This window comes from Aquarana catesbeiana, linkage group LG03 (genome assembly GCF_042186555.1).
Source record: "Aquarana catesbeiana isolate 2022-GZ linkage group LG03, ASM4218655v1, whole genome shotgun sequence".
Taxonomy (NCBI): domain Eukaryota; kingdom Metazoa; phylum Chordata; class Amphibia; order Anura; family Ranidae; genus Aquarana; species Aquarana catesbeiana.
Window position 1 is genome coordinate 275691046 of NC_133326.1, and position 26618 is coordinate 275717663.

At 41.4% G+C, this 26618-nt stretch overlaps 1 protein-coding gene across 10 annotated transcripts in view; it reads left to right on the forward strand.

The window, feature by feature from the left end:
• Positions 1-26618, forward strand: part of GRIP1 (glutamate receptor interacting protein 1) — a 900266-nt gene that overhangs the window by 823834 nt on the left and 49814 nt on the right. For all 10 annotated transcript variants that reach the window (XM_073620100.1, XM_073620096.1, XM_073620097.1 and 7 more), the window contains 3 exons: positions 6277-6463; positions 24077-24222; positions 26333-26413. In XM_073620100.1, the coding sequence (XP_073476201.1) occupies positions 6277-6463; positions 24077-24222; positions 26333-26413 (414 nt within the window). The remainder of the gene's footprint in view (positions 1-6276; positions 6464-24076; positions 24223-26332; positions 26414-26618) is intronic.

Here is a 26618-nt window from a genome sequence, read left to right on the forward strand (position 1 = left end):
GCTCTCATGATTGGCTGGCAACCATTCAAGGGTATACCCTTTATCGCAGGGATAGATAGGGTAAAAAAGAGGGAGGGGTATGCCTATATATCAAGAATAATGTACAAGTGAATGTGAAAGATGACATCACTAAGGGAGCTAGAGAGAAGGTGGAACCCTTATGGGTAGAGCTCCAAAGGGATGAAGAGGAAAATATTACTGGGAGTATGCTATAGGCCCCCTAACCTGAGGGAGGAGGGGGGAGATGGATTTCCTATCACAAGTTGGATTAGCAGCATGGATGGGAAGTGGGCGGAGGGAACCACGCATTCCTCTAAGGCTTGCCAGTTCCTAAATGTCTTGCAGGACAACTTCATTGTTCAGATGGTAGATGCACCAACTAGAAATAAAGCATTACTGGATCCACTGATTACCAACAATACAGACCTGATCACAGATGTGGAAATACGGGGCAATTTAGGAAACAGCGATCACAGGTCAATTGGCTTCGGTATAAATCACACAAATAGGAAACATAAGGGGAATACAAAGACACTGAATTTCAAAAGAGCCAACTTCCCTAAACTACGAACCTTGTTAGAAGGCATGAAATTGGGATAAAATCTTAGGAACAAAGAACACGGAGGAGAGATGGGTTTGCTTTAAGAGCATATTAAATAAGGGCATTAGCCAATGCATCCCATTGGGTAATAAATTTAAAAGAGCAAACAAAAGTCCTGGATGGCTTAACTGTAAAAATGCATATAAAAGCAAAGGAAAAGGCATTCAAAAGGTGGAGGGATCATTATCAGCATTCAGACTTTATAAAGAATGCAACAATAAATGTAAGAGTGCAATTGGGGGCGGCTATGATCGAACATGAAAGACACATAGCGGAGGAGAGCAACAAAATCCCAAGGACTTTAAGTATGTAAACAGTAAAAAAGGGAGGACAGACTATATTGTCCCCATAAAGAATGAGGAAGGACATCTGGTTACAAAGGATGGGTAGATGGCGAAGGTATTGCATTTATTCTTCTCCTCAGTCTTCACGAGGGAATCGGGGGAGGGGGCTTCAGTAACCAAAACTGCAGTGTTTATCCTTATGACACATCACAGGAAGCACCTCCATGGTTAACAGAGGACAGAATTAAAGTTAGACTTGGGAAACTTAACATTAATAAATCACGGGGACCAGATGGCTTGCATCCGAGGGTACTTGGGGAACTCAGTCAAGTAATTGCCAGACCATTGTTCCTAATTTTTACTGATAGTCTACTGACTGGAATGGTACCAGGTGATTGGAGAAAAGCTAATTTAGCACCAATATTTAAAAAAGGCCCAAAATACATCCCTGGGAATTACAGACCAGTTAGCCTAACATCAATAGTATGCAAGCTCTTGGAGGGGCTGATAAGGGACTATATACAAGATTTTAGTAGCAGTAATCAGCATGGATTAATGAAGAATCGCTCTTGCTAGGGTTTCACCAATACTGGTATCGGTGCCGATACTAAGCATTTGCACAAGTATCGGTACTCATGCAAATGCCCTGATACCCAAAACCGATACCTTCGGGCTCGGTACTTTCAGCTGTCATCAGTAATTCCCTACTAACAGCTGAAAAGTAAACTAATTATCTATATAGTGTTAAATACATGAAACTGACACAGAAAAGTAAAGTCTAATATCAATGCCTAAATATATTGTTTATGCATGGACACTATATATATATATATATATATATATATATGATAATTTTTAAATTAACACGCTAAGATATATTTAGGCATCAATATTCACTTTTCTTTGCAGGAATTTTTGTTTTATGTCATTAAAACTATATAATTAGAATTTGACACAGCAGCACAGCACATATATTTATACTTATTTTTTTATTTTTGGTGGGGAACATACACAGGGTGTTTGCACCAGCTGAATGTTTTCAATCATATTTATTTACGTGGCAGTGCATACATTTTGTTTTATTTGAATAGAGAGCAGTAGCCAGGATTGTGACTCCCCTCCCCACTTTATCAGCCCTTCTTTTTTTTCTCATCTAGCACATCTTCACCCCAGCCTCACCTAACTCCCCCCAAACCACCCCTTTACCTACTCTTACTAGGTGATAGGTATCGGTAATCTGTATTGGCGAGTACTTAAAAAAAAAAAAAAAAGTATCGGTACTTGTACTCAGTGTCAAAATATGGTATCGGTGCAACCCTAGTTTTTGCCAAACCAATCTATTAACCTTCTATGAGGCGGTGAGTTGCCAGCAGATAAAGGAAGGCCCGTAGACATGATGTATCTGGATTTTGCAAAAGCATTTGGCACAGTTCTCCATAAACGTTTACTGTACAAAATAAGGTCCGTTGGCATGAACCATAGGGTGAGTACATGGATTGAAAACTGGCTACAAGGGCGAGCTGAGAGGGTGGTGATAAATGGGGAGTACTCAGAATGGTCAGAGGTGGGTATTGGAGTCCTCCAGGGTTCTGTACTAGGACCAATCCTATTTATTTTGTTCATAACCGACCTGGAGAATGGGGTAAACAGTTCAATCCCTGTATTTGCGGACGATACTAAGCTAAGCAGGGCAATAACTTCTCTGCAGGATGTGGAAACCTTGCAAAAAGATCTGAACAAATTAATGGGGTGGGCAACTACATGGCAAATGAGGTTTAATCCCTTAAGGACCGAGCCTCTTTTTGAGATATGTTGTTTACAAGTTAAAAACAGGTTTTTTTGCTAGAAAATTACTTGGCTTCCCAAACATTAAACATTTTTTTTCTAACACCCTAGAGAATAAAATAGCGGTCGTTGCAATACTTTCTGTCACACCGTATTTGCGCAGCGGTCTTACAAGCGCACTTTTTTTGGAATAAATACACTTTTTTTAATTAAAAAATAAGACAACAGTAAAGTTAGCCCAAATTATTTTTACATTTTTTTTTTATAAAAAAGATAATGTTACGCTGAGTAAATTGATACCCAACGTGTCATGCTTCAAAATTGCGGCCGCTCGTGTAATGGTGACAAACTTTTACCCTTAAAAATCTGCATTGGCGACGTTTAAAAAATTCTACAGGTTGCATGTTTTGAGTTACGGAGGAGGTCTAGAATTATTGCTCTTGCTCTACCGATCGCGGCGATACCTCACATGTGTGGTTTCATATGCAGGCACTGCTCACGTATGTGTGCGCTTCTGCACGTGAGCTCGGCGGGACGGGACGCGTTTCAATTTTTTTTTTTTTTCTAATTTATTTTACCTTTTTATTTTTTTATTTTACACTATTCTTTTAAAAAAAAATTGTGTCACCTTTAGACCTATTACAAGGAATGTAAACATCCCTAATAGGAAAAAAGCATGACTGGAACTCTTAACCGGTTCCCGACCGGCGCACACCGATGTACGTCGGCAGAATGGCACGGCTGGGCAAATGGGCGTACCTGTACGTCCATTTGAATTCCCCGCCGTGCCATTGCGTGCGCGGCGCCAGCGGCGTGCGCCGGCCGGGAGCTCCATGAGTCGGGTCGCGGGTCCTGTGGACTCGATCGCCGCGGTGATACCCGCGATCGACTCACAGAGAGGACGAACGGGGAGATGCCGTTGTAAACAGAATCTCCCCGTTCTGCCTAGTGACAAGTGTCACTCGATCTCTGCTCCCTGTCATTGGAGCAGAGATCAGTGACGTCACACACAGAGCCCATCCCCCTACAGTTAGAAACACGCCCCTAGGACATACTTAACCCCTCCCCGCCCCCTAGTGGTTAAACCCTTCACTGCCAGTGTCACACAGTAATCAGTGCATTTTTAATCGCACCGATCGCTGTATAAATGACAATGGTCCCAAATTGTGTCAAAAATGTCCGCCATAACATTGCAGTCGCAATAAAAATCGCTGATTGCTACCATTACTAATAAAAAAAAATTATTAATAAAAATGCCATAAAACTATCCCCTATTTAGTAAACGCTATAACGTTTGCGCAAACCAATTAATAAACGCTTATTGCGATTTTTTTTTTTTTTTTACCAAAAATATGTAGAAGAATTTGATCGGCCTGAACTGAGGAAAAAAAATTTTTTTATATATATTTTGGGGGGATATTTTTTTATAGCAAAATGTAAAAAATAATGCGTTTTTTTTCAAAATTGTCGCTCTTATTTTGTTTATAGCGTAAAAAATAAAAATCGCAGAGGCGATCAAATACCACCAAAAGAAAGCTCTATTTGTGGGAAAAAAAGGACGTCAATTTTGTTTGGGAGCCACGTAGCACGACCACGCAATTGTCAGTTAAAGCGACGCAGTGCCGAATCGCAAAAAACGCTCTGGTCAGGAAGGGGGTAAAATCTTCTGGGGCTGAAGCGGTTAAATATGAGATCCGGGGTCAAAAAGACCTCAGATCTCATATTTACACTAAAATGCCAAAAATAAAACTAAAATTGCCATTAAAAATAATTAAAAAAAAAAATGGCCCTTTCAGAGCTATGGACGGAAGTGACATTTTGACGTCGCTTCCGCCCTGCAATGTTATGGAAACGGGTGGTGGCCATCTTCCCCTCACTCGTCTCCATACCACAGAGGAGAAAGGATCCGATCGCCTCCGCTGCTGCCGACGGCCCTGGTAAGTGGCGGAGGGCACTGGAGCGCTCCAGGAGAGGGGGGGCCCTCTCCTGCCACCGAGAAAAGGGATCTTGCGGCGAATCCACTGCAGAGACCACTGTTATCGGAAACCGGACTGCCGGCCGAGCAAGAGGATACCGGGCTTATGGCAGCTAGCTGCTGCCATAACAGCGATATTCCTCTTCAAATTTAACTTATATCAGCATGCGGCGGTCCGGAAGTGGTTAATATAGAAGAATGTAAAATAATGCATTCGGGTGGCAAAAATATGAATGCAATCTATACACTGGGGGGAAAATCTCTGGAGGAATCTAGGATGGAAATGGCTTCCGGGGGTCCTAGTAGATGATAGGCTCAGCAATGGCATGCAGTGCCAAGCTGCTGCTAACAAAGCAAACAGAATATTGGCATGCATTAAAAAGAGGGTCAACTCCAGAGATAAAATAATTCTCCCGCTCTACAAGACTCTGGTCCGGCCACACCTAGCGTATGCTATCCAGTTCTGGGCACCAGTCCTCAGGAAGGATGTACTGGAAATGGAGCGAGTACAAAGAAGGGAAACTAAGCTAATAAAGGGTCTGGAGGATATTAGTTATGAGGAAAGGTTGCGAGCACTGAACTTATTCTCTATGGAGAGGAGATGCTTGAGAGGGGATATGATTTCAATGTACAAATACCATACTGGTGACCCCACAATAGGGATAAAACTTTTTCGCGGAAGGGTGTTTAACCAGACACGTGGCCACTCATTAAAATTAGAAGAAAAGAGGTTTAACCTTAAACTACATAGAGGGTTCTTTACTGTAAGAGCGGCAAGGATGTGGAATTACCTTCCACAGGCGGTGCTCTCAGCAGGGAGCATTGAAAGCTTCAAAAATCTATTAGATAAGCACCTGAATGACCGCAACATACAGGGATATACAATGTAATACTGACATAATCACACACATATAATGGACTTGTGTCTTTTTTGAACCTCACCTACTATGTAACTATCCTGTGTGGATACCGACTTTAAAGTTGGCATCTCTTCAAAGTCTGGGCCGGCTGAGTGACATCACAAGAGTGCAGAACAAAGTGCACTCTTGTGACTTACAGGGAGAAGTAGGGCCAAAAGGGCTTTGGCCCTACTTTTTCTATCATTATATAAAAATGCTTTACGTTTAGCACAATGTGTTTGTCACAGAAGGTAACCATACACAACTATATAAAAAAAAAAATGTGTGTGTACATACATACTAATACACTAAGGCTGGGTTTACATTAGCTGCAGACCTTACCGCCTTTGCAGCTTTTGGGGGTGGGAGAGTTTATGCTTCACTGTTTGTTTTTTCCACCCCCTGAACTGCAAGTGTAAACAAATCGCTACTCTCTCATTATTATACATTTTGCAACTATGTTACAAAAAACCGATGCAACAACTTTAATGTTTTAAAGTTTCACTCAAGTATTGTATTGTTGTCCCTTAGTATATTATAATGAACCACTCAGTTTTCATGCATTGTTCAGATGGGTGCTGTCGATATTCTTGCAGTCAGTGATTCCTTAGGCCTACGAAGTAAAAAAAAAGCAAAAAAAAGAATTCTATCCTTTTCTACCTAATTGTAAATGGTAACTTGAAATTACTAGTCTGTGGCTTTCTAAGTGTTGTCTATGATTTGTTTTTACAGTGTCCTTGGCATCTAGCACAGTTGGTTTATCAGGACAAGTTGTCCACACAGAAAGTACAGAGGTTTCACTAACTGCAGACCCCATAGTAGGATTTGGAATCCAACTCCAGGGCAGTGTGTTTGCCACAGAGACATTATCATCCCCACCCTTAATTTCTTATATTGATGTAGACAGTCCTGCAGAACGGTGAGTAACAATGACTTATCATGACAAACTGTCTATAGGCTGACTGTGTTTGACTTGCTTAAAATTTAGCAGCTAATGTTCTAACATATTGTTGTTGCCAATTGCACTTGACTGTGAATACCTTTGTGCATGTTGTCTTAAAGTACCCACTTAAAGTGTTACTAAACCCAGGACCCTGCATTCACTATATCTGGTCTCCCACAGTACACAGAACATAGAAATGTAATTATTTTAGTAAAAATAAACTGTTAAATACCTTTTCTCATCAGCAGTTAGAGCAGTCTTGTGACTTCTATCAGTGTCCTGCCAAGTACTGGTTAAAGTTTGTAGGAGGAGTTTTCTGACTGTCCTATGAGACTGCAAGACCCCTGATTCTGTCTGGACAGTGCTAATCACATGCACCCTTGGCATGTCGGGCAGGTACCTAGTTTTGACAGATACCAGCCCCCTATTCCACTCGGGCCACCTAGACTGCTCGAGTAGAAGTTCTCCTCTCCCCGTCCTCCCTGCAGTCCTCTGGGACAAGTCGCAGGTCCCAGAAGATTGCCTGGCCATTGCGGAGGTGCAGCGCGACTCGCGCAGTGCGCACCCAGCTGTGGAGCCGCAAGTTTTCACAGCCGGTACCCACACTTGCAATGCCGGCATCGGGGAGAAGGGCGAGGGTTCGGGCGGCTGCATCACTGGACCATGGGACAGGTGAGTGTGTGTTTATTAAGAGTCAGCAGCTACACTTTTTGTAGCTGCTGACTTTTAATAAACACAAAAACGCCTGGAACTCCGCTTTAGGATTTTAATATGGGGGCTGCCATTGCCTTCTTGTGTAAGGGTGCATTCTCTGCTTTATAACTAAGCCAATTACCTGGCACAAACAAAGTGCATATGCTTGTTAACCACTTCCCGCCTGGCCTGTAGGCAAATCATGGCTGGGTGGTGGCTTTCCCATTTTGACTGGATGTCATATGATGTCCAGTCAGTAAGCACAGATCGCAGGCCCGCACAACTGCGCGATCTGTCACCGGCCATGTCCACGGGACGCAACTGATGACTGATCAGAGTACCAGCTCGCTTCCGGTACCATGTGACTGCCGTGACGAATCACAGCAGGTCATATTACTATTGTACACAATGGATGGCTTCTTTTCATGCCATCCATTGTGTACAATTGTGTTGCTAGCTGTGATTGGTCAATTTGATCTAATGGTACAGACAGGGCCAATGACAGCCCATTTGTGCCATGTGATTAGCTTTGACTAATCACAACAAAACAGATTAAATGATTCAGTTTCATTCAGTAAAATGCTTGCTTATAGCAATGTAATTCACTGCGATAAGCAAACGCGATGTGTAAAAAATAAAATAAAATCCTAATCACTTCCCCAGAGTAGTACAATGTTACTATGGTAACATTATATTGCTCTGATCACAGTGTGTTTAAAAAAAACAGTCATGAAATAAAATGTTTAAGAAATTATAAACTTTTTTTTTTTCGTACTGTCACCAGTCAGTTTTTTATGATCGCCACCACACCAGTTATATGAGGACACTGCACTGGTGACCGTGTGTAAAAAAAACAAAATTACATTTTTTTTTTTTTTATTTTATTTCTTTTAAAAAAAATTATGACAAAAAAACCCACCATGCCTCTTACTAAATACCTTCCTACTAAATACCTGTCTACATTCCAAAAGGGGCCATTTGGGGGGTATTTCTACTGTCCTGGCATTTAAGGGCCTCAAGAAATGAGATCCGTCCGTCGGTCCGTAAATCAGGATTGATCAATTTTTAATACCCATACTAAATTGCTATCATTTTGTTCACAGAAATAGAGCTTTCTTTTGTTGGTATTTTTTTTTTTTTTTTTTTTTTTAACAGAAAGTTTTTTATTTATGAAGCAAGTGTAACAAAACAGAAATAATACAAAGGGAGGGGAAAAACAAACACAAAAAGAGGGAAAACTAAAATAATGTACATACAATACACAGTGAAATCAAATACAGCAGATGCGGGTATAAATCATTAACCTTCTAGCAGTCAAATATTAATAACCAAAGTAGAAGCATCCAGCTGGGGACAGGAGAGGGAAGAGGAATTAGGAGCTCGATCCATAAAATCTCCTTCATCCTTTCCGAAAAAAGGGGATAAGATGCCTATACCTGAGTGATATCAGTCTGTTCATTAATATACAAAAAGCCAATCTCCCTGATTTAGAAGTTCTATATCTAAGATGTACAAGGGGTCCCTTCATAAGGGCGTGACCTCACCTATTCAAGCTGAGCCATCCAGAGCCTCAAAGGGTTCAGGGTGGGTGCCCTCGGGTCTCTGTTCTTAGTCAAGGGTCATTTGTTCTTCACGCACCCAAGAGCCCCATATTTTAGTAAATTTTTTCGGACAATTGCTGCCTAGGTAAGTCAATTTGTATAGTGGGAGAGCATTGTTAATGAGCTTTTTCCACTGTTGTACCGTCGGTGGTTCAGTCCCCTTCCACCTAAGCAGTATTGCCTTCCTAGCGTAAAAGACTGTGTAAAACACAAACCGTTTCTTGGATTGTGGGGCCGGTATATTATCCACTATTCCCAGCAACAGTGGGATTGGATCACACGGTAACGATAGCTTGCTGATGGCATTAATTACGTCCACCACTCCCCTCCAAAAGGCCTGTATATGTTGACATGACCAGACCATATGAAAGAATGATCCTTCCTCTAAAGAGCATTTAGTACAAATCGGGCTGGTGTTCTGGTATATCCTAGCTAGGCGTTGTGGTGAGAAGTATGCTCTATGCAAAAATTTAAGCTGAATAAACCGATCATGGGCGGATATCACCAGAGGGAGGTACTGCTGAATGCCCTCCTCCACACCAGGAACAATTGTGAGACCTTGGACGTATCTAGTAAGGCCAAAGTAGAATATAAAGCAGAAAGGGGCTTAGCCTCTTCTGGCGCACTCAATAGGCGTTCAATGCCAGTGGTCACCAGTACCGGGGGTGTGGGAAACTGGGAGCGGTAGGCGTGTCGGAGCTGTAGGTACCTAAAAAAAAAAAACACACTGTTAGGCAAATTCTTCTGGCGTTTCAACTCATCAAATGAGATCAAACCTGTTGAGGAGGTTATGTCAGCCAATACTGTAACGTCGTGACGGGCCCATAGTACCGGGTCGGGGATCGTCTAGAAATGTGGTAACCGCGGGTTCCCCCATAACGGAGTCCTGGGGGGACCAGCTGTTAGACATCTGGGTCTTGGTTCGGACAATCTCCCATAATTTAAGTGTGGTTCTCATCGAAGGGGTTATGTTTGGGTTAGATTTGGGTCCCCGATGGATTAGGTTTCTCAGCTCAGAGTAAGACCCCAACAGCGCCGCCTCCAAAGTTGAGGCAGGGTTGGCAGGGTTCTCCGACAACCACCATCTCACTGTGACCAGAACCGCCGCCCAATAATACTTAAGAAAGCACGGGAGAGCCAGGCCTCCCAGCGTTGGTGGCAACTGAAGGGTTGATGTAGCTATTCTAGGGATGCTGCCGTTCCACACAAATTAGATGATCAGCTTGTCAAGTTTTTTGCCTGTGGGCTATGTACCAGGGTTTGCCTAAAAATATACAAAAGTTTTGGGAGCATCGACATTTTTATAAGGTTGACCCTTCCAACCGGAGTAAGGGGCAGCGACTTCCAGACAGCGCATCTCTGAGTTAGGGCCGACATCGCTGGGGCCAGGTTAAGAGGGATGAACTGGGCCAGGTTTCTATGTATCTCAATTCCCAAGTATCTAAATTGTGAAACCTTCTGGAGGGGGGTGTTCGGCGGCACAGAAACCTCCTCTGAATGCAGTGGAAAGATCACCGATTTCCCCCAATTAATACAGTCTACGGAGGTTAATATCCGTCCCCCTACCCGGCATAAAGCCCGTCTGGCCTCATGTATTAATGTAAGAATGACCTCATTTAGACGTCTAGCTATGACTTTGGTGAGAATCTTTGCGTCTGCACTTAAGAGGGAAATGGGGCGATATGATGAACATAATTCGGGATCCTTACCTTGTTTGGGAATAACAACTATAACCGCCTCCGCCATAGAGACGGGAAGGTCGGTTGTTTCTAAGGCCTTCGCCATCATCTAATGTAACCTGGGTAGTAATTGCTCCCCATACTGTCTGTAGAATTCAGGCGGAATGCCATCAACCCCGGGAGTCTTCCCCGCCTGGAGTTCACTCAGTGCAAGTTTAACCTCCACTAGCGTAATGGTACTGTCTAGATGGGAACGGGCCTCGTCAGTATGGGTTGGAAAGGTGATTTGATCCAGAAAGGAATCTAGCTCCAGTCCGGAGTAATCCGCTTTAGAGGAGTATAGGGAGCTATAGTAAGAGGCAAAGTGAGCATTAATAAGTACCGGATCTGTAATCACAGTACCATCCGTTTCTCTCAGGCGGGCGATGGCAGTCATCGGCTGCTGCTCTTTAGCCAGCCAAGCCAGCAACCAGCCTGTCTTTTCCCCCTGCTCAAAGATGCGCTGCGTCTGTGTCAGTTGTTGTTTTTTGGCACCAGCCACCCTGAGAAGCATTACTTCTCTGTAGGCAGCCTGCATATCTATGCGAGTAATCGGATTTTGAGTCGTTATATAGTTAGATTCCAGTTCTAAAGCCTTAGCTTCTGCTTGCTCTAACGACAGCCTAGCCTTATTGCCGGCCTGGGCGATAGCGGTTGAGTAACATCCCCGGACATACGCTTTGAAGGCATCCCACCTGATAGGCACTGTAGTGGAGTCAGCATTGGTCACCCAGTACTCAGAGATACAGTCCGAAATTTCCTCTTCTACCACCTCCTCGGAGATCCAGTAGCGCGAAAGGCGCCAGAGTCTCTGGAGCATAGGGGCATGATCTGATATGCCCCTAGGGAGCATGGCAACCTCCTGTACCCTAGGAAGCATCCCCCCACTAACATACAGCAAGTCTATCCTTGACAGCGAGCGGTGGGAGGCCGACTGGCAGGTGAAAGCCTTCTCGCCAGGGAATCTCCAATGCCACACGTCTGTCAGACCGTAGAGGGAAGCCCATTTCTTTAAGGGGGAGTCAGTGCCCGGGGGGAAGTCTGTCCATGGATGGGTCGGGAGTCATATTAAAGTCCCCTGTTATGATTAAGTTGTCAGTGGAATAGGAGGCAATGATAGGAATCAGAGATTTAAGCAAGGCCACATTAGCTGGTGGAGGTATATATAAACCCAAAATGAGCATTTCAATATTATCAATCACAGCATGCAACAGTACATATCTACCCTCCGGATCAGTCTTAACGTCGAAGAGGGGTGTAGGATGAAACCTTATGTATTAAAACGCTTACCCCACGGGCATATCCCGAATAGGTGGAATGATGGTAGTGCCCTACTCAGGGTTTTTTAAGGGAAAGGATTCTACGGCCCACCAAATGCATCTCTTGCAGTATGCAAATATGTGGCGTGTATTTTTTCAAGTAGGCCATCACCAGGGAGCGCTTGACCTTATCATTGAAACCCCGGACATTCCATGAAATGAGTCTTATAGTGGTCATGTCAGCTCAGGGTGTAAATAATTGAAGGGGGACCAACCGTCAGACCAATCCAGAGGGAGCAACACACTTTCTAACATGAAGGCATCCCATATTGAAACATTGGACAACCAGCCAGTATACCCAACAAGGGGCCGGAGGGGTGTCCAATAGAAAACACTGCGTACATCAAACACAAATTTGCAAAAGGTCAACAAAAAAAAAGAAAAAAAGGGGGAGAAACAATAAATCAAAAACGTGTAAAGGTTTTTAACATGTAAACCCAAACCCCTCCCACCCCGCACAACCGCTGTAGAACTCGGCGTGCATATGCCTACAACAAGACCCATTAAGGCCTAGGAAAGTCTCCTATGAGGCAGAAAAACAACCCCTGGATGACCACCAAACACACAGGGGCGGTCAGAGTTCGGTGCAGTCCAGAGACATCCATCTGTATCCTGAGGATAAAAATAGATGTAATAGGGATCCATGCAAACTGTAAAGTAAAATAAAATAAAAAAACACCTAGCCGCAACTAGGGGCACATACTTTGGTCAGGCCAGTGATATACAGCCCATTGACCTATATATAAGGCCCGGGAGGGTGTCGCCCTCCACCATCGATCAACCCCCCTCCCAATCAAAATGTATTGTGTATCTGTTTTGCCATACCGTCAAAGTACACGAAGGAGATAGAGGATAGAGCAGCCATGTAAATCCTTGCAGTGCTCCAGGGGATAAAAACTGGAGAGCGCTGTCCACTGCCGTAGCTTCGCCGTCCCCAACAGGCACATTCCATTGAACCAGAGCAAAAGACGGGGGGGAGTGGTATTGAGGCTGTGGGAACATGGCGGCACACAAAAAATGAAAAGAGGGGAAAACAGAAAAAATAAAAATAAAGAGAGCGTACATCGTGGCAGGCGTTGATGGTAATGGGTATCCATATTAGGAAGAGTCGTATCTAAGGCACTAGGGTGCATCACTGGCCACTTGTACAAGCACTCCTGAAGATACTACTCCTGCCCCCTCCAGGGCTGGGGCAAGGTATCCAGCCAGCGGGCGGCCTCCTCCGGCGAGGTGAAGAACTCTCCATCGATCACTCTAAGGCGAGCCGGGAACAACATGTTGTATTTTAGACCTTTCAGACGGAGTTGTGCCTTGACGTGGTCGAAGGTTCTGCGGAGCCGCTGGGTGTCGACGGAGTAGTCTGGAAACATCATAATCTTAGTATTTTCTAAACGAAGCTCCTGGATCTTCCGGGCCTCCCTGAGGGCCAGGTCTCTGTCACGGAAGTTTAACAGCCGAAATATGAAGGTATGCGGGGGGGGGGGCCCCAGGTGGGCCTCGCGTCGGCGGCATCCTGTGGGCTCGTTCTACGACAAAGTGTGGAGAGAATGGGGCTTGTGGAAGTAAGGTGTGAAGCAAGGTCTCCGTAAAAGTCGTGGGATCCTGGCCCTCAGAGCCCTCCGGCAGGCCCACCAGCCGTAAATTGTTCCTGCGGCTGCGATTCTCACTGTCCTCAGCATGTGATTCAAGAATCTTTACCTTGGCTTGTAGGGTAGGGATGGAGGCCCGGTTATCCCGAAAGGCATCCTCTGAATCGCCAATACGCCGCTGCGCCTCATCCATGCGATCCCACATCTTGTCCTCTTCCGATCCCGGATCTGTGGGGATAGTCTGAGACGCCATGTGCGTGCAGCTGGTCAGGCCCACCGGGGCCTGTGGCCTCCGCTGTGAGGATACTTTAGCGGTATGTCCACCTGTTTTCCCGGAGCCGGACCTTCCTCTTATGCCCAGATGCCCTCCACTGCTGGATGGGGTAAAACTTTAGGTTTGGGCAACGTTCTTCTCCGGTACGGCTGTTCACATCAGCAGCCAGGCTCCACCCCCCAAGGATCGGTACCTTAGTGTGGAGGATGTGGCCAGTCCTGTAAGCCGCAAGATGACGGCAGGCCGCGGGTGCTCGGAATCGGCCTCTGTGGGTCCTCCGGCGCTCTTACGTGCCCCCTCACAGTCCCGCTTCCTCCTACGGACGGCTAGCACTGATGTGAGGAGTGCAGCGGCTCTCCTCCCGTGGATCGCAGCACCCCCGCTCGGGGATGTCGGAGGCTCCGCAGGCCTCAAGATGGCGGACCGCGTCTGAAGTGTGGAGCCAGCCGAGGGCCTGCAGAGATGCTCTTGTTCGACCGGGCTCCACAATATCTGCTGGGCCCGTTGCAGATGTTGCCTGGCAGTAGTTAGGGAGCAGGTGGAGGCTCGATAGGTGTGTTTTATGGCAGGATGGCTGCGGATTTGGCCAGGATCGGCAGAGCTCATCTGCAACACGTCCTGCTCCTTCTACATCCAGACACGCCCCCCTTGCTGGTATTTAATCAACACTGAGTTTTTTTATTTTTTGCTAAATAAATGAAAAAAGACTGAATATTTTGAAAAATAAAACACATTCAGTACTGTTATAATATTTTGCAAATAATGTTTCTTCATGAATTTAGGCCAAAATGTATTCTGCAACATTTCTTTGGTAAAAACAACCCAAATCAGTGTACATTATTTAGCCTTTTTTAGTATTTAGTATTATTTAGCACATCTATCAGTCCTTCCCCATGGAGGGTAACCTTAGACTCTGAACTGTACTTTCAGGCCCACATACAATCCCTGTCCAAATCATGCCGCCTTAGCCTCTGCAACATTTCCAGAATACGCCCCTTTTTAACTAATGACACCACCAAGCTTCTAATTCACTCCCTGGTCATCTCTCGCCTCGATTACTGCAACTCCCTCCTCATTGGATTACCTTTACATAGACTATCCGCCCTTCAGTCCATAATGAATGCCGCTGCAAGATTCATCCACCTTACCAACCATTCAGTGTCCTCCACCCTTCTCTGCCAATCCCTCCACTGGCTTCCACTTACCCAATGAATAAAATTCAAAGTACTAACAATAATTTACAAAGCCATCCATAACTCTGCCCCCAGCTACATCACTAACCTAATCCCAAAATACCAACCAAGCCACTCTCTTCGGTCATCCCAAGACCTCCTACTCTCTAGCTCCCTTGTCACCTCCTCCCATGCTTGCCTCCAGGATTTCTCCAGAGCTTCTCCCATCCTTTGGAACTCCCTACCCCAATCTGTCTGACTGTCCCCTAATCTATCCATCTTTAGGTGAGCCCTGAAAACCCTTCTCTTCAAAGAAGCTTATCCTGCTTCTATCTAACTCTGTTTTACTTCCTCCATCAGCTCATCCCTCCCCCCCACAGCTATTACCTTTTGTATCAATTGACCCTTCCTTTTTAGATTGTAAGCTCTAACGAGCTGGGCCCTCTGATTCCTCTTGTATCAAATTGTAATGTAACTGTAATGTCTGCCCTCATGTTGTAAAGCGCTGCACAAACTGTTGGCGCTATATAAAACCTGTATAATAATAATAATAATAATAGTCTGTGTGAAAGTTATAGAGTCTACAAACTATGGTATATATATTTGAAAACTGATGTACTGACGACCTTATTGAGCTCCTAAAATGTCAGAAGTGCACACATACCCTCCAAATGACCTCTTTCTGGAAAGTAGACAATCTAAGGTATTTAGTAAGGGGTATGGCGAGTTTTTGAACATTGTAATTTCTTGTCACAGTGGGGTTTTTTTTGTTGTTTTTTTTACATATTGTCACCAGAGCAGTACAGCGTGGTACAAGGGCTGGCCCAGTACAATGAAGCGCGCACCTGGAGGACATAATATGATGTCCACCCAGGATAACACTGCTCCTCCCTGACTGTCATGGTTGAGGTCAATATCTACATTTAGACCACTGGGGTGGTCCAACATGTCTCTATTTTGGATAGGGCCCTCAAGTATCTCAAGGTTTTCCCAACCCCCCGAAATGTTAAGCCACTGGGGTCCTGATTGGTCCAAGTGAAAATGTTTAGATACATTATGCCCTCATACTGTCTTTTAATGTTATACACTTGTTCTAATTATCCGGTGTCAGTTTTCTGGTGATCCTTCCTATATACTGGAGGCCACGGGGGCACATATAAATCACACGTTCTGAATCGCAAGAGACAAATTGTTTAATAGTGGCCATCTTATTAGTATTGGTGATGAAAAAAAATCTTTCTTCCTTATGTTATTGGTGTGAACTGATCTACAACTGTAACAGCGACCACTAGAATAAAAATCCATTGTGATATAAAAACGTTGGAATATTGGTCCCTCTCACCCTGGGGGGATCAATAACATTCTTAGCAATAATATCACTCCATAAAAGAGCTTTTTGATAAATAATACAGGGCATGTCTGGTAGAATTCAATAGTTCTTTTAAAGAATTTTCTTAACCTGTTTATATTGAATATTGGAACTCAATAATATGGATAAATCATTCCCACAAGGTAGCTTTAAATTTGTTCAAATACATTTATATTTTTATCCATAGCAAATATTTTGTAAATCTCTTTATTCAGATATTCTTCAAACCCTTTTTTCCAGAAACCTCCTTTATCACTGATCATTTTGGACATTATCATTGGTATATGGCTACATAGTTAATGCACTTGGTAATCACAGGCTTTTCAGCTCTTTTGTTTGGGCTTTATCACAGATTATTTTTAACATTATTAATGATATACTGTAATATTGTTGTTATTGCGCTTGTTTATCACAGTTTTTGCTTCATTTTTAGTTGCTGTACACTGCACCTTTTTTTTTAAAAATCTCTTAGAACTTTGCAAACTGGCACACTTTGCCGCCCAGGAATACAGACACACACAGATCTATAAATGTAAAAAAAAAAATGTATTAAAAATTTGACTTGCAAAGGCACAACCAAAACTGAATGCAAAAAGCGCAAACTGACAAATTCAGACCCCGCCTCACAAAGATCCGGACTTTATAGACTCAATATGGGAGACCACACACAATTATAAAAACACAGTATGCTGTTTGGTAAATGGCCCTGATGCTCCTGTGCCCGTCCCCAGGCTATGCTAACTAGACGCTCCTTGAGCCACCATATTTTTTTGTTGCTCTATTGCAATGGTTTTCAACTCCTGTCCTCAGGACCCACTAATAGGCCAGGTTTGCAAGATAACTGAAATACATCACAGGTGGTATCATTTGCTGCTTAGTGATTGCAGTATTCTAGTCTGCATCTCTCCAAGGTAATACTTAAAATCTGGCCTGTTAGTGGGTCCTGAGGACAGAAGTTGAGAAGCACTGCTCTATTGGGTCCTGAAGAAGCCTTGAATTGGCAAAATGTTGACCTGACAACTGGAAGCATACAGACTCTGCTATTGTATTCATATCTTGTCAGATACAGTATATATGGATAGACTTCCTATATTAACAGTAGGCCGTTTTCTTTGTTAATGTGTGGATTCTTTGGAGGCTTTATGCACATGTTTTAACTTGTATTTTAATGTTTATCAATAAATATACTTTGTTTTTATAATTTTGTTTGGTCTCCCATATTGAGCCTATAAAGTCAGTTTCTTTGTGAGGCGGGTCTGAATTTGTCAGTCTGCACATTTTGCAGGTCTATAAACTTGTCACAAAGACTTTACTAAAGCCTCATTTGCGAGTAATCGTGTAGCCAATTTGCTTGATGAATGTCCCCTAATGTTTTATAATGTCCATAGGTTTTTGCTGTTTTGAAAAAGGAGCAAAATATGTGTATGATACCATCTACTGAAAATGAACAGTGAGAAAATCCAATACTCAGGGTTTGCATTTTGTAAGCAACCAAATGTAAATGTACAGTATGTCAAGCACTGCTTAAACTGGCACTGTATAAATGCCTGTAATAAATGTACTATTGGTATCTTAAGTATCTATGTTCTGTATTTATGTACCATTGTTCCTATTGTTTATAGTAGAGATGTTGTCCTTCTATTTATCTATTTTGTACATCCTATAGCTTACAGCAGCTAATGGATTTTATACAAATCTCCCAGTGTATGGTAATATTTTGCTACTTTTGAACTTTAAAATTATGTATGAACATCAAAGCAGCAATATTTTTTCCTATATATAAGCCCACTTCTCTTACTGAGGCCTGATTCACACCTATGCATTTTTAGTGCTTTTTACATTTAGTAAATTTGCGCTATAGTCCATTTAACATGGTTTCCTATGGAACATGTTCTGTAATGCAAATCTGCAAAAATGCAAAAAGCACTAAAAATGCATAGGCATGAATCAGGCCTAAAAGTCTGGTTGTGTGAATAAAAACGATAGATGCTAGTCAGTCTCTAATGTCCACCATTTACCTTATAGTCAGAGACTATTTGATCTTAGTTCAGGCATTAGACACATGAAATAGGATCTTTGTTTGTGTTTGTAACAAGAAAGAGGTATTTTTTAAAAATCACAATAATAGTGTGATTTGGTAATGATGCCCTGTAGATTTGTATGACGTGTAATGTTAATATTTATGCCGTAAACCCAAATCCATAAAAAAATGTAAAAAATCCATCTCTGTTAGATTATTATTGCAGTCGGACTGTTGTCTCCATTAAAGGAAGTTCCCTCACTCCCTGTCAACCCCTTACTGGAAATAGAAGTAGTAGGAAAACTGTCCAATACGTAAGGCCAATACATAAGGTTATATCCTATATAAGTCAGGAGCAGATCGGGTTGGCAACGGAAGAGCGATACAGGAATAAATACAGAGATGCTTCAGGAACAGGAAAGCCCAAATGGCACTGACCCCAGGAACTGCAGTTGCAGTGCAGTTTAACCTCCCTGGCGGTATGATTATGTGAGATTTTTGCGTCTCAAAGCGGTACATTGTTTTGCATGGAAATTTGGCGTTTTATATTGTAGGCCTGTAATTCTTAGGAAATAACTCACTTAAATCTGTCCAAACCAGAGTCTAGTAGACATTCCGGGTATGATTAAAGTTTGAAACATGAAATCATAAATTATAATATAATAAATAACTATAAATAATTATAAAAAATAATAATAAAATGTATTCATTGATGTAATCAAATCAAAAACACTGAAATTTGCTCAGTTGCAGAATTATAGCTATCGTTACTTTCAATGTTTGATGATGAATTTCCCCACGAATCACTATATCACTATCTCTAAATTCTGCAAGTGATTCTCATTTACTATCACTGTTTTCTAGCTGGTCTAAAACCACTTTTGACGTAAAGGGACGCTTTTTGGTTACCCTGGACAATCTCAAGTTTGCAGGCAGAAAGAACAGTATATATAATATAAAAGTGCATGCAGGGCACTGGACAAAGCATTAGGGACAAATGGGATGTGAAATAATTTGATACAGTAATGTAATCTGTAAGATTACAGTGTACTGTATGTGTTTTGTTTTTGCACTTTTTGAATTTGGCGCCGGGCTCCGTCCCCATGCATCGCGACGCTTGCAGGGAACGGAGCGTGGCACCCAGTACATCAGGTGGAGGACACAGCCTGTGGACATTGCAGGATCTTGGGGTCAAGGTATGTAACTTTCCCAGGATACTGCGATGCAGTCCCGAGTGTGGCTCGGGGTTACCACTTTTGGTAATGAAAATTCACCCTGAGCCACATTCTGGATTACCGCCAGGGAGGTCAAATAGCTCGCCTGGCGCCAATGCGCACTCTCACAGCATTGTGCGCACACCCGCTATATGGCCACAAACAGGGCTTTCAGGAATCATGTGGCTTTCCTTAAAGCAGTGTATGATGTTAAATGAACATGTCCAATATGGTTTGGCTGCTGACATCTAGACTAATTTCCTGTTCACTAGAGCCAACAATTTTCTCGAATGAATATTCTTGGTGGTATTTATAATAAAGCTTTTTCTCCCCTTTATACACTGTATAAGTACAATTTTTTTTGGACAGGAGATTTATCAAAGCTTTTGTTTGGCAATACTTTTTCTCAATTTCTAATAAATTATGCAGGATCATTCACTCTGCATGCAGCACATAATGAAATTTCTGTCCTGACAATAAAATATCATGTTCTTGATCTGGTATGAGAAGATTAACAAGTTCCAGAGGCTTTATCATACCGACTTTTCCATCGGGGGGCCGTAGGCTATATTAATTACAAAAGGGAACATGCACTGAATGGGGCTGCCACATTGAGGACTTTTAATATTCTCTGAGCCATTGGGGAACCTTCATCAGTCAGCACTATACATGAGCGCTGATCACATCTGAAGGAAATACTACTTTTGAATAATTAATTACTTCTTTAGGACATTTCACTGGAGTCTAATAATTGCATCGTGCTCTTTTGCAACCAGCAATAGGGTGCTGTGATCTGGAAAAAGAGTTTCTATTTTGCTATTTTCAATGCTTGTGGGCAAAACCACACTTGTTATCAAATTTAGGTAGAGTGCACGATATGTTAAAAGGTTTAAAGTGGACACTCCACATATTATAAATAGTATGCCTTTACAGAATAAACCAAATTTATATTGATCATTTTTAGATTTATTTAGGATTACAAATTTTTGCATTTAATATATCCGAGTGGTAGTCCACTTTTAGAAAAATAAATGTTCCATGGGTTCCAATGCTGGAGATACACAGAAATTCCAAATTGCAGCGGAGAATAAATGGAACTAGATGTTACAAAACAATCAAAACAATGCATGTTTCTTTATCATTTACTAAAGGGCGCAACTTGGTCCATAGAGCATAAAAACCAATGGATTATAGTGCCACCAAGTAAAAAAAAAAAAAAGACCCCGCTGATGGTCAACACCCATAACAACGGTTTTACCTAGTGCCATATCTAGATGGCTTCACCAGACTATTGGTCAGGCTTTGTCCAGATACTTCTGATTGCAGTAAGTGCCTTATGCTCATTTTGCTATATGGTTTCTAAAGATTTGAGATGGGTTTGGATTCTAGCTTTGGCTGCAACGTTTTTCAGGAAGCTGTGATTTATCCACATAAAAGGAAAAAAGTTTTGCCACAACCTAGCACAGATGCATTGCCAATAGCTCAGTAAATATATTTTAGATTTAGGTTTGTTATGCTCAGGTCTGCTGTTAGAAATCACAGGGCACCATACAGCCTACCTTATAGAGCCCCTCTCCTAAAAATAGCAAATTATATTTTTGCTAAGAATACACTAAAATCAATTATTAGTGGGCACAAATACCACAAAATTCTTGCTAAATCAAAAATATAAAACTATATTGAGTTAATAAAAAGCGCTATGTGTGAATGAGGTCCTAGGGCTCATTCACATGAGCGCAGTGGCCTCCACAGTGTAAATCAGTGGTTTGTTTATGTGGCTGTAGCTGTGTGAAGGCAGCCTATGTTATGCTTTGGGGACACATAGGCTGTACGTGCACAGCCACAGGTTGTAATTTGACAGGCATGTGGGTGCTGAGGTAGGGCCCTAAACATAGAAAGTGGGCAGTGGGCACACCTGTCAAATTAGGACCTGCAGCTTTGTTCAGAGAGCTGCTGCATCTCCATAGAGTAACAGGCCACTTCAGCTGCTTGAACAAACCACTCATTCATACAACCTGAGTACCTGTGTGAATGAGCCCTTAAGCTCATGTGGGGTTGGGGGGGTAAAATCCCACGGCTGATCTGTGTCTTTACTGCCCCCCAACCACTATCCCTTTTAGATGCAGAGGCTGGGGGCGTGTAGTGGTCCTGATGGTTTGCTTCTCAGCCAGTGCCGGAGTTATACCCCCTGTCGCATATGACCCATTAAAGTGAATGGTGTTGCTCTGCAAGTGCCACACAACCGTATGGAATGCATGTAGTTGCAGCTCTGTAGTGCTACTTTAAAGCAATCAGTGAGGAGGTGTTACGCCACCTCACTGTCTGTCAAATGCTCTCTGAAGAGTTATCTGAATGCCCAGAGAGCAAAGCACTTGTGCATGAGCCCTACATTTTTTAAATTAAATTACATTTTATTTATTTGTTTGCATTTAGATTTTTTTTAATCATTACATTTTTTTTAACTGCCCTGTTGGGGGGCTCTGGTGAAATATCAATGGTCTGAAGAGACCCCTGATGTCTCACTTTGGAGATCGAAAAAGGGACTAAGGACATAGATTCCTCAAATCCTTTGCTCTGCAGCCTCTGGTGCATTGGAGATGATTGAATAGGAAGCGCTCTTAGGCTTACGGTTCATACACAAACTGAAGCATAGTAAACCGTTTATTATGTTTTCAGGAGTAATTGATACTGATCGCTCACTGTATTCATTCAGGAAAGGAAGGGGCTGGTAAATATGACATTATTTTCTGACTCCTACCCCCCCGGCAGGGGGGTGGGAATCACAGATGCTGGAACTGATCCTCCTGTAGCTCCCTCTACAGCACAGCTGGTGGAGGAGAAGCTGAATGCGTTGCAGGGGGAGCCAAAGGAGGATTGGTTCCAGTGATGAGGCAGTACAATCAGTCGTCCTGCTTGCCCAGGCCCCTCTGTTGATCTGATGGGATTTGGACCAGTTCAGGAGGGACGGCTGTACCCCCTTATCGGAAACCCTGATTATGGTCGCAGGGTTATAGTGGTTGATTGGTTTCTACGTTTCTTAGCTATTAGGATGTGTGCCTTGTTGCTCTTGTCATAATATTGCTGTGTAATTTGTAGTAGATTCGCCTAAACTCTTGCATGTTTTAATTTATGATAAACAATAGATTGTCAGTAAAAATCCTATCAAAAGGCATTTGCCAGTGTCCAAATCTCTATAGGCAGCAGTATAACCCAGTTTTCTCTGTTGTATTTTATGTTAATTGTCTTCTCTAGAGGGCTCTTAGATTATAGTTTTATAAAACAGGGTGTTTTTATGTTATTCATCCCCCCCCCCCCCAATCTATGAAATAATACATTTTCAGCCAGCCTATTCTTTCCGGCAAATATCAGCTGTCTTTATGGTGTATTTGATAGATTCCTAACTGTATACGGTTTTATGGCTGGCTGGCTGGTTCAGTTTTTACAACACACTAAAGGGTTCAGATGTTGACCATGGTTTGTCAGTAATGATCAGGACTGGTGCTGTGCTGCTTGGTGCAGAAGAACATGATTAAAAAATAGAAGATATTTCTTGAAGGATTCTGGAGGATTTTTGTATGCCAAAAAATTAGGGACGGAAAGGAATCATGACATGACATTATCCAGTGGAATGCACATATACCAAAAATTAAAATGGGTTATTTTGTTGCCGGTTTTGGTTATGCTATTGTTTTTTTTAATCCGTTTTAATGGTTCTGTTAAAATAGCTTTTGCATTTTGTCTTTTAATTTTTTTTTTTATTTCCTCTTTTTTTGCTGGTAATTTCGCAAAATATAAAAAAATATTAAAACTATGTAATTAAAATGGAATAGAGATGGACTCCTGCTATCCTTCGACTACAGTGCATAAAAACAGAACCAGCAGGAAAACAGCTGCAGTTTGGGGAAAAAAAGAGAAGAAAACACAAATGGATAAAAGCATAGTGCTACTGTTCATGTAGAGTAGATGAATGGAATAGATCTGCAATGTGCTATGGTTTCCTGCTTTCAGAAAGAATATAATTAATAAATGAAATGAAGACCACTGAGTAACACTCCTACAATACATGCACTGTTTCCTTTCTTTGCATATGATCATGTTTGTATTATTCTTATATGCAAACCATAAGGTTTCTGGGGTGATGATGTCACTCCTCAAACTACACTTTGGATCTCATCATGTCAAAATCGAAAGTGGTCTACAAAGTTTAAGGAAATTTCCTAAAATTGCTTGTAAATTATTAAAGGTTATAAAGTTTAAGGTTTCTGGGGTTATAAGGTTTCTGGGGTGATGTCACTCCTCAAACTACACTTTGGATCTTTGGATCTCATCATGTCAAAACCGAAAGTGGTCTACAAAGTTTAAGGAAATTTCCTAAAATTGCTTGTAAATTATTAAGGGTTATGAATTATGATCTGCTATGATTGTTTGGCAAAGTTTTTATCATAGATTTTTTTATATAAATAATGAGACACTAAAAATGTGGACACTTCTAAAACGGTTTAGTAAAATGGGGACATGTTGGAATCCTAGTTTATGAAAGCATCAGTTGCATTATTTTTGGGCCTAAAATCATACAAAGGTAGTTTTTGTTTATGCCATAGATATCTTGTGCTCTTGCAGGTGTGGCGTGCTGCAAGTGGGAGACCGAGTCATTGCAATAAATGGTGTGCAGACGGAGGACAGCACTTTTGAAGAAGCCAATCAACTTTTGAGAGATGCAACTATTGCTGGAAAAGTAACTTTGGAGATTGAGTTTGATGTTGCAGGTTGGTTGAAAGTTGCATAAAATAATGAGCTTGTTAGGTTATATGGGTGAAAAAAAGCATAATTTTCACTCACCTGCGCTTAGATAGTAGTGAGCATAAATAGGTGGAGGGAATCAGCCAGGGTCTGAGTTTGATCATTCATGTGAGAGGCTGACATTATTATCATACACTGACTGCAAGAGGCATTGGCTAGAACGGGGTTATAAATTACAGATGGGGTAAAGCAATACTATTTACAGTAGCTGAGTTGCATTTGAATTGTATGTGATTTTAAGCCAGATGGTTATATGCAGTTATTTGCAGATAATGCCAAAAATCAAATAAGCCCTTTTACAACTATGTTTTTAAAAGGGCCCGTGACTGTAGAGAGACATCTGACATTTATGTAACTTTACTGAGCAATCTTTTTCTGTTAAAACATTTTTTACTGAGCATTCCATAGCTGTGGGAAGCTCCTATGCCATGCACAAGCAAGTACCAAATAATTATTGGTAGTTTTCCCCATTTGGTTTTACTAGACGGTTTTTGTGCACCAAAAATATCACACATACTATTACAACTTTTTATTTTAAATTACGCCTGCCATTTCTATATTGTTTCTAAACTGACCTGAGAACTGCATTGCAGGTTCCTAGTAGAGCTGCACGATTCTGGATAAAATGAGAATCTTGATTTTTTTTTTGTTTAGATTAAAGATCACGATTCTGAAGAAATGTTTTTATTTTAAAGATTTACAACCCCTGAACATTATATTATCAAACAAGATGTCAATAAAATAAGACCTAATACTCTCTGCGTCAATCAAACAAGATGGCAATAAAATAAGACATAATACTCTTTGTTTCAATCAAATTTAAAGAAATGAAATGAAAAATAATGTAATGTGTAAAAAAAATTACCATTACATTATATTAGGGTCTTTTTTTTTTTTTTTTTTTTTAGTACTCGCCGATATTTTGCTTACACTTCAGGTGTCAACAATGGTGCAAAGCATTGAAAAGTTATTTTACAAATTACATCTTTTTATTTTTTTTATTTTGTGCTTTTTTTTCAATGAAAACGTGAAAAGTGTAAATATATGTTAAAGGTGTAACAATATTAATGAACAAAGTAAATAAAATAAGGTTTTAATAATAGTTTATAAGGGGGTAAACAGAGAAACAATTTAATAAAAACAAAAAATATATATTTTTTATCATGACAAGGTTTCTTTAAACTGACTTCATTTGCAGACAAAGTTCATTCCTTTGATCTGTAAATGAATAAACAGAAGGAGAGATAAGACAATACAATGTTTCTTTTTATCTGTCTTGCTGAGCAATGTTGTTGATAAACATTGCTGGCTGCTTTTTTTTTTTTCACAGTTGTGAGCAGGGGAACTGCTCTGACAGCTGAATAAGTCATTGGTTGTTAAGCAAGCAGCGACCCCATACCTTAACAACCGGTGATTGTGGCTTTTTCTTTTTACTTTTCAGCTGTCAGTGGGGGAATCCCACTGACAGATGAAATAACCAAGCCTGAAAGTATTGGTTTCAGGTATCAGAGCATTTGCACGAGTACCGATACTATGCAAATGCTTAGTATCTGCACTTTTTACATGAATCGTAGAAATGCTGGATTAAGATTGTGTGGGAGGTTGAATCGAGAGCGTGATCTTTTAACGATTAATCATGCAGCTCTAGTTTCTAGTTTTGTCTACACATATCTAAAGAAGGCATGCATTTCGAAAAGGTAGGCCCTATGTTTCTCTCATGACAGGTTTACTTTATCTTTTACCTTTAGGGTCATAAAGTTTATATAAGTGTTATAAATTGTTTTATGTAAAATAATACATTTGTAGTTATGTAAGCCATGGTTTCAGGGGAACATAAGAAGTACACTTGTCATTTCTTTGCGGTATTGCATAACATAACATTACTATATTTGGGGAAAGAATTTACCCATCAAACAAGGACATTTTTTGTTTGGCTTTACAAAGACCATTCCTTAAAAATATATATATATATATATATATATTTTTATTACAATGTATTTAATTACTGAAACTATTGCATTTATTGTAGCCTGTTTAACTTGACGGTTATATTGTCTCTTGCATATTGTTTTTCAGAGTCTGTGATACCTAGCAGTGGAACATTCCATGTAAAATTACCAAAGAAACACAATGTTGAACTTGGCATCACCATAAGCTGTAAGCAGATGTTTTTTGTTTTTTTTTTTAATATAAAATTGACTTTTATTGATTTTCAATAAAATTTTAAAACTGTGGAGAAAATTAAAGCTAATCTCTGTTTCCTGTCACTTTAAATAGTTCATTTGGACCAAGACGGAACAATGAAGAATAGCTGTGAGCGGTGCTCAGCCATTCATAGGCAGCTTTGCATTCTGTGAATGAA